Here is a 13,703-nt window from a genome sequence, read left to right as displayed (position 1 = left end):
ATTGCCTGTGTGATCAAGTCCATTTCTTTTGCTGTACTTTAAGCCCTGGGTAAGTAATAAAACCAAACAGGAGCTTGCAGACCTGGTTTCAGTCTTAAATTTCTCACTGACTGTCTGAATGACCTTGACCAAGCCATACCCTTTCTCTGGACCTCAGTTTCTCATTGGTAAACTGTAAGGTCTTTTCCTGTTAGGTTGTTTGCTCCTGTATCTTCACATCCTGCAATCTACAGTACCTGGAGCTGTGCTAGGCATGTTTGGGGCTCTCAAGATACATTTGTGGAGCCTGGTTATAAGGTCTCTTGAGGTCTCCTACTGCTTGGCTATTCAGTGATCGTGGGGTAGTGCTCATTCTTCTTCCCTTTTTCCTCTTCTTTCCCTTCCTTCCTTTTATCATTTATCCACAGTAGATGATACAGTCACATGCTTCATAAGGTACATAAGGGCATATGGAGAAAATCTCTCAACCATCCAAATTTTCTCTCGAGTCAGTAATTTTTACCAGTTTCTTATGAATTGTAGAGATTTTTTTGTGTACGCATATGCAAATATGTACCTGTATTCTTCCCCTATCTCGTGTTTTTTTTAATATTACTATACACTGTTTTGTATACTTTGCTTTTCTAACCTAACACTGTATATATATTTTTAAAACAGTTTTATTCACACCCATACAATCCACCCTAAGTATGCAATCAAAGGGTTTTGGTATAATGCCTTCACCACTACAGTCAATATCAGAACATTCTCATTTCTTCTGAAAACCCCACACCCCTATATCCCCCTATTATTTACATTTAGCTTTGGTATAGTGCCTTTGTTACAATTAATTAAAGAATATTACAATGTTACTGTTAACTATAGACCTTAGTTTACAGTATCTGTATTTTTTCCCATATAGCACTCTATTAACACTTTGTAATCATGAAGTACATTTGTTCTAGTTTGTGTAAGAATTCTTTTATATTATAGACTTAACCACCATCACTGTCCACTTTGGGTTTCACTGAATTATACAGTCCCAGTTTTTATCCCCTATCCTTTTGGTGACATCCACAACTGTAGCCTTCCTCTTTCTACCATACTCACACTCCACTTTGTTAATTATAGTTGCAGTACTATGCTACCAGCACACAGTGTTGTGCTATTCATTTCTGAACCTTTATAATGAACCTTATCGAGCATTGTGTACTCATTAATCATCAATTGCTCAATCTCTGCCCACTTTCTATCTCCTGTAATCTATGCTTTCAAATTTAATTCTCAAAGTTTCCTCATTATAGTTAATTCATATTAGTGATACCATACAATATTTGTCCTTTTTTTTTCTGGCTTATTTCATTCAACATAATATCCTCAAGTTTCATTTACCTTGTTGCATGCCTCACAACGTCATTCCTTTCTGCAGCTGCACAATATTTTATTGTATGTATACACCACAGTTTGCTCTTCCACTCCTCAGTTGATGGACCCTTGAGCTGCCTGCCTCCATTGGCAATCATGAATAATGCTGCCATAAACATAGGTGTGAAAATGTTCCTGCTTTCAATTCTTCTGAGTATATACTTGGTAGTGGGATTGACAGATCATATGGCAACCTTCTACTTAGCTTCCTGCAACACTGTATCTTAAAGATCAACCTTCATACAAGAGCTTTCTTATTCTTTCTTTAATGGCTGCATAGTATTCCATTAAATGGATATATCATAATATATTTAAGCAGTCTTTGTTGTTAGTAATCTTTTTTCCATTACAAATAAGGCTGCAACAAATAACTTTGAAAGTAGGTCAGTTTGCCAGAATTATATGAGCCTACCTGTAGTGTAAATTCTTAGAAGTAAATACTAGGTTGAAGGGCATATGCATTTATAATTTTGATAGATATTTTCACATTACTCTGTTGAGTGGTATAAATTTATGCTCCCACCAGCAATGTGTGAGAGTACGTGCTTCCCTTCACAATGCAAGGTATTATTAAATTTTTAATATCTGGTAGGTAAAAAAAAAAAAAAAGTGTTTTGGTTTGCTAAAGCTGATGAAAGACAATGTACCAGAAATGGGTTGGCTTTTACAATGGGGAATTTGTTAATTTATAATTCTTAGGCCATGAAAATGTCCAACTCAAGGTATCAACAGGACAATTCCTGGACTCTGAAGACAGGTTGCTAGCATCCGGGACAGCCCTGTCACGTGGGAAGGCACATGGCTGGCGTCAGCTGCTCCTTCTTTCCCAGGTTTTGTTGCTTCAGCTTCTGGCTTTAGTGGCTTCCTTTCTGTTTTCTATGGGTCCTCTCTTAGCTTTGGCAGTGCTTTTCATTATGAGCTTTTCTTAATTTCATCTCTCTAGTTCATCTCTCAGCTTCTGTATGTTTTCATACTCTTATAAAGAACTTCAGTACAAGGATTAAGACCCAACTTGGGGCACTCTGTAACTGAAATAACCTAATCAAAAGATTTCACCTGTATTAGGTCCACACCCCCAGGAATGGGTTAAAAGAACATGGCATTTTCTGGAGTACATAACAGCTTCAAACTACCACAAATAGTATTTCACTTAGTTTTAATTTGAATTTACCTCATTAAAGAGAGACTGGGTATCTTTTAATATGTTTATGTGTCGTTTGTATTTCTTTTATATGAACTGTTTATATTTTTGATTTGTACAGTTGTCATGGGTGGTGTGACTAAGGGTGAACTAATTATATGGCTAGTTCAGAGCAGAGTTCCCTACCCTCACAATCTCTCTCTGCATTCTTCATTTATACATTATTCTTTGGCAGTTATCCCCTTTCATTTCCAGAATCTTCTGTGGCTCAAGATCCTGATGTTTCGTTGAACCTGTTTTTCCTATTTTGACTGATGTTTTGGTTATTCCATATGTGATACTGAATGTGGGCTTAACCTGACTTTAATTACTCCCTTCCTTTCCAGGTTTATTGTTGCTTCCTATTGAAACGGAGCTCGAAGGATATTAAGGAATGATGAGAAAGAAAGAAAGGAAGAAGGAGAGAAAGAAAGACACAGACGGGCTCAGGGGGTCTGAAGCTTGAGTTTACTTCAGACAGACTTCAGACAGTTTTATTCTCAACCAGATCCTAGTTATATACCACAGGATGTCAATAGATATGCAGGCATTTCCTGAGGGAGCAAGATTCTTATCTCACAGTGTTCTTCATACTTAACATAACTGTTTTGGGTAAACATTCTCTTCCTCCCAGACTGCTCTACATAACAATCTCCACAGTTTACCGCAGCCATCCTGAGGCCAGCAGCTTGCAACAAATTCTGTAGGTCTTACTTTAAACTCTTGGCTTCTACAGTTTATTATTTGGGGAAATCCCGTTTTCCTTAGTGAGCAATATCTTCAGTTCTAGTACATAATCCTTTTACTGACGCATGCCAACTGTGAGCATGAAATAGCATAGAGTTACTCATGTTTATACGTATTTTGAAGTTCCCTTTGATTCATTGCTATTACCATTGTTACAATGGGATAACTCTTAACTCATAGTATCTGATGCCTGTTATGTCACATAGTTGGAAAGTGTCACAGTTAGGACAGGAAACAGCTCTCCTAACTTCAAATTCAGAGTTCTTTTACTTGTCTACCCCTCTATCATCCATCCATGCACCCATCCATATATACATACATTTATCATCCATCTATCCATCAATCTTGTGGCTCATAAAGGGCTAAAACTGGCTACAGTAAAATTTATTGAGTCAATGAACATTTATTGTGCTTCTACATGTTCCAGGCCACATGTACTAGGCACTGGAGATAGACCAGTGAGTAAGAAGAATTTATGAATTTATGGCCCTAATGCAGGATGATCTCACTTGAGATCATAATTATATCTGCAAAGATATGGCCACATTCTGAAGTAATGGAGGGACATATTTTTTAAGGAGACACTATTCAACCTCTAAAACTGGTCTATGCAACGTATTTCCAGGATAGTGGAGGGTACAAAGCCAAAGATGTAGCCCCTCAATTTTCAGATGAACAATGTTAAGTAGAAAGGGATTTTCTAATTTATTTCTTTTAAGTCCCATGCACGCGCGCGCGCACACACACACACACACACACACACACACACGCACGCATACACAGCCCATTCCTCTCCCAAACTCCCCCTATCAGTAAAGGGGGCCACCACTCACTCATTTGCTCAAGCCACAAGCCTCTCTTGATATCATACCCCCACCCACCCACCTATGTCTAATGTTCTAGCAAGCGCTATTGGTCCTACCTCCAAAATAATTCCAATCCCATCCAAAGCTTTCTATCTCTACTTGTTATCACCTTGGGCCAGCCTGAATTGCTGCAACAGTCTCCTGACCTCTTCTTGCATCTCCCATTCTTGCTTCCCTACAATCCATTCTCCAGATAGCAGTCAAGAGATCTTTTAAAAGGTAAGTCAATTTATCATAAACACTTACTGAATGTTTTTAAGCTTTGCTGAGATGACCATACAGGTTTTCTCTATTCATGTATTAATATGCTGAATTAAAAAAAAAAATCTTAAAAAAAAGGTAAGGGTTATGTACTTGATATTGCATTCATATCACTCCCTGCTCAGAATCCTTCCATGGTTTCCTATCCCATTTAGAATAAAATATAAAGCCTGTATCTGTTCATGATCTTGCCCCTGTTAGTCTCTCTGGCTCATTTCAAACCATTGCTGACCAGGCTCTAGCCACTGGCCTCTCTTCTATTCTTCTAACATTCCCAGCTCTTTCCTGCTTTAAGGCTTATGTATTTTGTGGATCTCCCTAATGTGCCACCATCTCCTCATATGGCTAGATCAGTTTCTCATTCAAATGTCACCTATTCTGAGATGTCTTCCCTCATCCCCTAACTAAAACAGCTCCACCTCTCCCCAGTTCATGTTTTATCCATAACAATACATAAATATCTTGTTAATTTCTTTGCTTACTTGTTTATTATCTTTCTTCCCCACTAGAAGGTAAGCTCTCTGAAGGCAGAACATAGGTGGGTGGGTGGGGGTATGATATCAAGAGAGGCTTGTGGCTTGAGAAAATGAGTGAGTGGTGGTCCCCTTTACTGATAGGGGGAGTTTGGGAGAGGAATGGGCTGTGTATGCATATGTGTGAGTGTGTGTGTGTGTGTGTGTGTGTGCGCATGAGCATGGGACTTAAAAGAAATAAATTAGAAAATCCCTTTCTACTTAACATTGTTCATCTGAAAATTAATTGAAGGTCTACATCTTTGGCTTTGTACCCTCCACTATCCTGGAAATACGTTGCATAGACCAGTTTTAGAGGTTGAATAGTGTCTCCTTAAAAAATATGTCCCTCCATTACTTCAGAATGTGGCCATATCTTTGCAGATATAATTAAGGTAAGGCTCTCAAGTGAGATCATCCTGCATTAGGGCCATAAATTCAGTGACGAGTGTCCTCCTATGAGACAGAAAAGAAGATGTAGAGACCCAGGGAATGAGCCCAGGAATGCTGGAGCCACCAGAAGTTGGAAGAAGCAAAGAAGGACTTTTTCCTACAGCTTCAGAGGAAGTACAACCTTACCAATGCCTTGAATTTGGACTTCTGGCCTCTAGAGCTATGCGAAAAGAGATTATTTCTGCTATTTTAAATCATCAAGTTGGTACTGATTTGTTGGGGGCAGCCCTAGGCAATGAAGACCTCAGTGTTTGTGACAGCCCACTGGCCTTTCCCACCAGTGTGTTCTCCTTGGGTCCCCAAATCAGTGAGGCCCAAACTTCACTCATAATTGTCCTCCAGATCCAATTCCTCCCCTAGCATTCCCCAGCTTAACAAATGCCTCCTGGTCACTCACTAAGCTAAGATCTAGGAGTCATCCTTGACACTTCTCTCTTTTAAAATCCCCCATCTTCTGCATCGAATCAATCACTGAGTCCTATGCCTTGATCTCCTAAATATTTTTTGAAATATTCCCCTTTCCCTCCACTGCTGTAATCACTGCCTAAGTTTAAGGCATCCCTCAGCACCTTGCACCCTAAGATTATGCCATAACCTCCTAACTTCCCCTGGTCTTCAATGTTGGCCCTTTGTAGTCTATCCACCCTGCAGCTGCCTGCTGGGATATCATGTTAATCTTTTTTTTATGTAGTAATTCTTCATCTTTTTTGGATCGCTGACTCTCTGAGAGTTTTAGAAAAGCCATGAGACTTCTCCAGGAAAATACAAATCTGAAACAAGTTTGTGTACAATTTTAGGGGAAGACCATGGATACCCTAAAACCACCTCTGAGGGGTCTGTGAGTCTGAGGTTAGGAACCCCTGCCTTACTGGCTCCCCAGAGCTCTATGGGATGAATTCCAGGATGCTTAGCATGCTCAACAAGGTTCCCTGTGATCTGATTCTGGCCCACATTTCTGGCCTCGTCTCCTGCTGTCCTGTCCAGTCATACAGAACCACAAGCACATCTCATTCCTGAACGTGCATACTGTGTTCTCTCATACCACCGTACCTTTCCACAACGGCTTTGCCGCAGGAATTCCTACTTACGCTTTAAGGGGCAGCACAAATATCTTGTCTTCATTATTATTATTTTTCTGTCCCTCTTCTACCTCTGTGGGCCAGATAAAGTTAAGCAAAATCTTCCTTACCCTGCCCCACTGTCAGATCATTTGTCACATTGTAATTGTTCATGTTCATTATTTTAATTCATTTATCCACCCAGGTAATATTTATAGAGCACCTTCTATCTGCCAGTCCTAGTCCTAGGTACAGTGGTGGCCAAGAGACACTGGGCTATCCTCATGAAGTTTATAATATAGTGGGAAAGGCAGACATTAAACCTAGAGTTATGTAAATAAGTGTCAATTTAAAATTGAGACCGTTGCTGGAAAGGAAGAGAACAGAGCTCTCTGCGAGAACATTTAGGCCAGTAGCAGGGTATAGGGTGGGGCAGCCTCTTGGGACATTTGAATTGAGACTAAAAGATGTATGGGAGTCAGCCAGTCAGGTAAGAAATACAGGAAAAGCATCCCTGGCAGAGGGAACTGCATGTGTACATTATGTGTAAATTTTTCTTTATGGACTGTGCCTGGCGTAGAGGAGATACTCAGAATGAAAGAAAGAGTGAATCAACGAAGTTTCTCAATGTAGCATTTCTGAAGGGTCAGCAATTAGATGGGAGACAGTATTCTTTTTCTTAGAATTATTTTTATTGTGATTATATATACATACATACATACATATATATAAAATGTAAAATTTGCTATTAAACTATTTTTAAGGGTACAAATTAGTGACATTCATTACATTTGCAATGTTGTGCTACCATTGCCATCATCTCATTATCAGAACTTTTTCATCACCCCAAACAGAAGCTCTGTATTCATTAAGCAATACCTCCCCATTGCCCTTCTCCTCAGTCCCTGGTAATCTCTAATTTTGTTTCTGTCTCTAAGAATCTGCCTATTCTAGATATTTCATATTAGTGGAATTATGCAGTATTTGTCCTTTTGTGTCTGGCTTATTTCATTTGGCATAATGTTTTCAAGACATGTGTAGCATGTCTCAGAACTTCATTCCTTTTTACAGCTAAATAATATTCCATCAAATGTATATATCACATTTTGTTTATTATCCATTCATTTGTTGATGGACGTGGGTTGCTTCCACGTTTTGGCTATTATGAATAATGCTGTGATGAACAGTTGTGTACAAATATCTGTTTGAGTCCCTGCTTTCAAAGCTTTTGAAAGTATTGCTTTGATGGCAAAATTAATTAATATTTTCATTCTCCTCAAATGACTGTTAAACAAGTAAATGAAACTCATGACACTTTTAGGACCATCGAGAAAATAGGGAGAAATGATCTGGATGGGGAATTAAATTTGCATTCTCTCTTGTGCATGGGTTTAAGCTCCTGAAAGGCAGGGACTACTATATTTGTCTTGATCATTTGGTACTCTCAGTGCCTAGACAAATGCTGGATCACTAATTGTTGAAAGAATACATAAATAACTTCCTGTCTCCACTGCTACCTTTGTGGGTTTCTCAGTGGAGCCTGATACTATCTTGAGTTCCTGAAATCCTAGCCTCAGGGGTAGGTTGATTGATAGGTGCTGAATTGGCAGTGTAGGGGGTAAGGTTCACAGGTGAGAGCCTTGGTGAGTTCCTTGGCTAGCACCTGCAGTCCTCTTGGTCACCTCCTGCCATGAGCTGCTTCTCTGACTCACCACAGTGGGAGCCAGGACACGTGGGGTGTCAGTCACATGGAGGTGCAGCTCTCAGCGAGCAAGCACTGACCTCTCCAGGACCTTAGTGACAAGCATGTCCCTACTCCACCTGCTCTCCTCATGGGTTCTGGCTTTTCAGAATACGAAGGCATTTGGCAGAAGATGGTGCCTGTGAGTCTACTGACTTTTTCCTGAGTCTGTTACAGTGAGTCTTTGACATGCTTCACACCTATAGGCAACCAAGTGCCAAGCTGGGGGTGGGCATGCGAAGGAATAGAGGGAGGCTGGCCTATAGTAGGTTTGTAATCAGCACTAATTTTTTTCTTCATCTTCTCTCTCCTTCTTCTTCACACCCAGCACTTAAAATTCAGGCATCGATATTAGATGCACATGCTATGAGGGCCAGCTTGGTCATTGCCAGCTAAGGGAACCTCAGCAAGTTGCTTAGCCCCTTTGAGTCTCAGTGCTTTTATCCAAAAAATGGAGTAACAATGGGCCATTATGGAGACTGAGATCGTACCACTCATTGAATGTATTGGATAGTTAGTCTTTTTTGTATCTGTCCCTGCTCTATGAGGGCATGGCCCTTGGCTCAGGGTCCTTTTTGGTTGAATCCAGGTGAGTTGATGATGATGTTGATGAAAGAGATTGAAGTTATTTTATTGAGCTCTGAGTATATGCTTGGAAGTGTGCTGAATGTTTTCCATGTGTCCTGTCATTGATCTTGGATATTATTTTCCTCATTTTGTAGGTGAAGAAACTGAGGTTCCCCAAAGTTAGATAACTAGTTACAAGGGTATTCAGCTAATAAGAGGATGAACCAGAATTCCAGCCAGGTACATTTGTCTGCATCACTGCAGCTCTTTCCATTTTCCCACACTTTTTTTTTTTTTTATAGCTGCTGAACATGTTGGTTGAGGGGTGTTTAAGAAGGGATAGGATGTTGTATGAGCAGATGTTATACCCCCCTTTTCTGATTTTAGAAATGGCAGTGAGCAATAGAAAATGCTGCTTCTGGGGCCAGCATATGTAGCAGAGGATGGAATATGGGATGGGAGGAGCTTGACATACATCTTACAAGTCCACCTGGGTAGGGCTTATTCTCTCCAGATGCAGGAGCCTGGCTAGTTCATAAGCTTGTTAATAGGATCCTTCTTAAGAGACCAACTAATCAAATTCTGCCAATTCCATGGATGAGGAAGGGGAATGAGTAGGCTAAGGCGACTTAGCAGAGGAACCAGTACCTGAACCCAGATCTCCTGACTCCCAGCCAAGCATTCTTCCTGCTGTCCCAGGCTGAGGACCAGGAGCAGATGGGGCTTGAGGCTGTCCCTGTCAGTAATCTCATCCCATGGCTTCTCCCCGAAGCCCATTTGGTATTTGGGATCTAGAGGAAAGAGTCTACCATCTATCTAGAAACTGGGTTCTGACCCCAGATCGAAGCAGACATGATGTGGGTTTCAGATTGGTGGGTCACTCAGGAAGTCTCTGTTAGATCACATTGGAGCCCCACTGTAGACATGATTCTCAGAGAACACTGGAACTTGCCCAACGTCACCCAGCAAGTCAGACTCCAGGCATCCCCCTCCTGCTGACTTCAGCTTTAAAGAGCAGGTCAGGAGCACTTTGTCACTCACAACTTTCCTACCTTCTACTCCCCGACACCCAGGGCTCAGATCCAGGGCCCTCTTCCTCGTCCTTATCTCTTTACCTAGCTGGTTTTGGCTTTTGCCTCTGGGCCTGGAGTCATACCTTCCAGTGGGGTCTTCTTCCACACACCCTTCCTAAAGCAGTTCCAGTCCTGCTTCCCCCAAGTTCTTTGACATTCAGACTCCTTCACCATCATTGATTGTAATAGGTCAAATAATGGCCATCCAGGATATCAGCTCTTAATCCATGTGACCTGTGTATGCTACTTTATCTGAAAGAAAGGTGGAAGGCCATGGTAGAAGGTTACTTGCTGATGACCTGCTTTTGATTTATTTATTTTTGTTTGTTCGTTTATTTTAGCTTCAGCTTATACATGTCTATATACCACACCCCCTGCCTAACCTCCTCCTTGGCTTCTCCTGGAGTGTCTCTCACTCCCCACTTACCTGGCTCAGTCCTCTTTCTCCTTCAGGGTCTTACTCAAACCAGAGCTTTTCCTGGCCTTCTCCCAACCTCACCTCATCTCCAAGTCAAATTCTTTGCTAGATGCTTGGAGCATTAGTACTTCTTCAGAGCATATATCACAGTTGTAATTTTATAGGCATTTTCAAGTTTATTTATTTGTTTATTTATTTTTGAATTAACATGTATTTTAATGACTCACACACACACACACACATATATAAAATTTGTCACTCTAACAATTCTTAGGTATATACCTCAGTATTCACAATGTGGTACTACTATCACCTCCATCATTACCAAAATTTTTCATCACCCCAAACAGACTCTGTGCCCATTAAGCAATAATACCCCTTTCCCCCAACCCCCATCCCCCTGCATCAGGTAACCTCTGAAGTACTTTTTATGTACATTTGCTTGTTCTAAATATTTCATGTAAGTGGCATAAAGACAACATTTATCTTTTTGTATCTGGCTTATTTTGGTCAGCATAATGTTTTCAAGACATGTTATAAAATGTCTCAGACCATCATTCCTCTCTTGGCTGAATTATATTCCATTGTATGGACATACCACAGTTTGTTTAACCATTAGTCTGTCAATGAACTCTTGGGTTGCCTCCACCTTTTGGCAACTGTGAATAATGCTGCTATTGACGTTGGTATAAAAGTATCTGTTTGAGTTCCTGCTTTCAATTCTTTTGTGTATATACCTAGCAGTGGAAATGCCAGGTATATGGTAATTCTATGTCTAACTTTTTGAGGAACCACCAAAAAGTATTTAAGTTCTGCTCATAGTCAGTCTCCTCCACAGGGCAAGAACAGTGTCTGTCTTGTTCACTGCTGTATTCCCAGGGTCTGTGCACTTGACCTAGCACATCAAACTGTTCTTTGTTGCAGGAATGAATGAATGAATAAAATGCAGGCATTTTTCTGGCTTTTCCTTTGACACCATCCCTTTCCCTCACTGACTATCCATGTTCTACTGTCCTAGAAAGATCAAAAGAAGGGCCCACATTTTGCACTTCCAATTCTCCTACTCTCTTTTTGGATTTGCTCATTTCCACAGACTTCACATTCTATGTTTTGTGCTTTTGGAATTTGGCACAGGCTGCCTACAGCTGCTAGCATGGGCTGGACTTTTCCTATGGGTGGGCTCACTTCCAGACCAGATGGGAAACTCCCTAAGGATAGGAACTCTGCCTGGCACAGATTCCAGTTTAAAAAGTTCTTCAAATGCAGGAATGAATGGATAAAAGGTGAGTTCCTCCAGTCTGTGCCTGTTGGCTGAGCTCTTCTTGAGAGGCACCCATGGCACAAGCCTCTGCTCTTAGGTCCCATAGGAGAGGAATTCTTGCTACCCATGGGAAGGCATTATTCTAGACCCTGGGTTCTGGGAGGGGTGGGAGCTGGGAAAAGTGGAAAGACCTACACGGACACTATCCAAATAATGAATTTCCGCAGACTCAGTTGGAAGAACACACGTGGATGGAGGGTAAGCAGACTGGTGCTGGGGAGCCCATGGGCTCTGACCTCAGAGGCAGTGAAATGCAAAGGAAGAAGCTACTCACCTTTGGGCAATGGATGTTTTGCTAGTGGTGGGCAGGGAGGGACAGAGGCTGAACAATCTTGGCAGGCTTTGCGTGAATCCTTTCTACTCCCTGCATCTGATCACCTGAGCCAAGCTTCCCTCTCCTGGAGCAGTCACTTTTGGTTTTCTGTGGCTTCCAGAGCCAGTCCCTGAGAACATCCCCCAGCCCTCCCTCTGAAGTAGGCCTGCCCTTGCTGATGCTGGGCTGTAGGGCCTGCTCTGAGACCTTAGCTAACTGTGTGAGACCTTGGCAGTCACACTTCCTCTCTCAACTATCTTTGTTCTCTGAGTCCTGGCTTGTGACCTTGACACCTGTCTCCAGATAGGTAGGCTGAGTCCCCAGGTAGGATCAGGGTTTGATAAACTCCTTGGAAGGTGCTCTTTAGGATTGTCCCTTCTGCTTTCTCAGAAAGGTCCCAAATCGCATTACTGGGAAGTAGGTGAGACGGGGCAAGGGGATGGCTCCCTGTGGGAACCTCTCTGTAAACCTCAGTTCCTCCCTCCTTACAGTGGGGTTAATAGTGTCCCCCAGAGCTGCAGGCTGTGGAGGGGGAGTCAGGAAGGGGGTGCATGGCCATCCTGAAGGCCGAGAGATTGAGATTGTGCTGATATTTTTCCAGCAACATCCAACAACTTGCTATCCTATCCAAAATGTTTTCCAGAGAGACCAAGAATTTTGCTGATTCCTCAGAACAGCCACATCACAGTCCCACACCCATTGTAAACATGGAAAAGCCAGGTCTAGAGAAGGCGTGGGATGAGTCCAAGAGCAGGTGGGCTCAGGTGACCCACAGCCGCTGGGTGCCGCCCCATGGCACACCAGGGGAGGCGGCCCAGCCCTCTGCTTGCAGCCAGAGCACAGCGGGCCTTTGTGCCAAGCGGGCACCACCCCCTGACCAGCCCCTCCCCGCTCTCGGAACAGCCCTTACCTGACCGGCCGCAGCGGCCCCACTGACAGTAAGCTGTCACGCCTGCTTGCTCCTTGCTCCTGCCAGGCGAGCTTCCCGACGGCGCAGCGCTGCGCAGGGGCCCGCACGGCCTCCCTGCTGCCGCGAAGTCGTGCGTCCCCTCCTCCGGGGCTGATCATTAATCCGGAGGTGGTGTTAGCAGTGAGCAGTTTAGCGGGAGGGACTCGTGGTTGTCGCTGCCGCCATGGACAGCAGCACCTTGAGCCCCATGACCTCGGCTACTGCCGCACCCCTCGCGCCCCAAGAGCGCATCCGCAATGCCGCTGACATCTCCGTCATCGTTATCTACTTCGTGGTGGTGATGGCTGTCGGGCTGTGGGTATGTGGGAGCTCTGGGACAGTGGGCACTGAGAGGGCAAGGGCCACTGGGGGAGATGAGGGCCCGGGACTTCTTTGAGCTGCGAGGGACCCGGTTGGCTTAAGGGTCTGTGGAGAGGCATCAAAATGATTTGGAGCCTTAGAAGTGCTTGAGAGGAGTGGGGGGCGGGGGGTGCTGTGCAGATGAGGGGGGCCAAGTGAGAATAAGGAGGAGTGAGAGGGGTGCTGAGAGGATCCATCAATAAGGCTCAAGGAGGATGCCAGGTAAGTGTAAGCAGAGAAGTGGAGGTGTGGAGAGGCTGGCTGGTGGATGCAAGGGGCAGGGGAGGGACAGCTTGGAACTTTGGTAAGTGTTGAGGGGCTGGGGAGATGATCCTCAAGGCAATAACTGTCCTGCCTCATAGTCATCCAGTTCCAAAGGAAATATAGCCATGCAGAATGGGGAGCACACAAGCCCTTCAGACGGGCTACAAGTGGGGCAGCCAAGGGGACCCTGCCCAGTGCCTTCTGGGAAATTCTCTC

General features: G+C 43.2%; 1 protein-coding gene across 4 annotated transcripts in view; it reads left to right on the top strand.

Moving 5' to 3' along the window:
• The window catches only part of SLC5A1 (solute carrier family 5 member 1), a 153,420-nt gene that overhangs the window by 79,041 nt on the left and 60,676 nt on the right, over window positions 1-13,703 (top strand). Inside the window, exon 1 of one of the 4 annotated variants that reach the window (XM_077160434.1) lies at window positions 8,935-9,029. The exons of 1 other annotated variant lie outside the window; for it this stretch is intronic. In XM_077160434.1, the coding sequence (XP_077016549.1) occupies window positions 9,009-9,029 (21 nt within the window). In that variant the 5' untranslated portion in view covers window positions 8,935-9,008. Of the gene's footprint in view, window positions 1-8,934; window positions 9,030-12,795; window positions 13,183-13,703 lie in introns of those variants that run through there. 2 more of the 4 variants (XM_077160433.1, XM_077160432.1) reach the window with 2 other exon arrangements.

This window comes from Tamandua tetradactyla, chromosome 5, assembly GCF_023851605.1.
Source record: "Tamandua tetradactyla isolate mTamTet1 chromosome 5, mTamTet1.pri, whole genome shotgun sequence".
Taxonomy (NCBI): Eukaryota; Metazoa; Chordata; class Mammalia; order Pilosa; family Myrmecophagidae; genus Tamandua; species Tamandua tetradactyla.
Note: the sequence above shows the minus strand (reverse complement) of the source record. Positions and strands in the feature narration are given on the sequence as shown.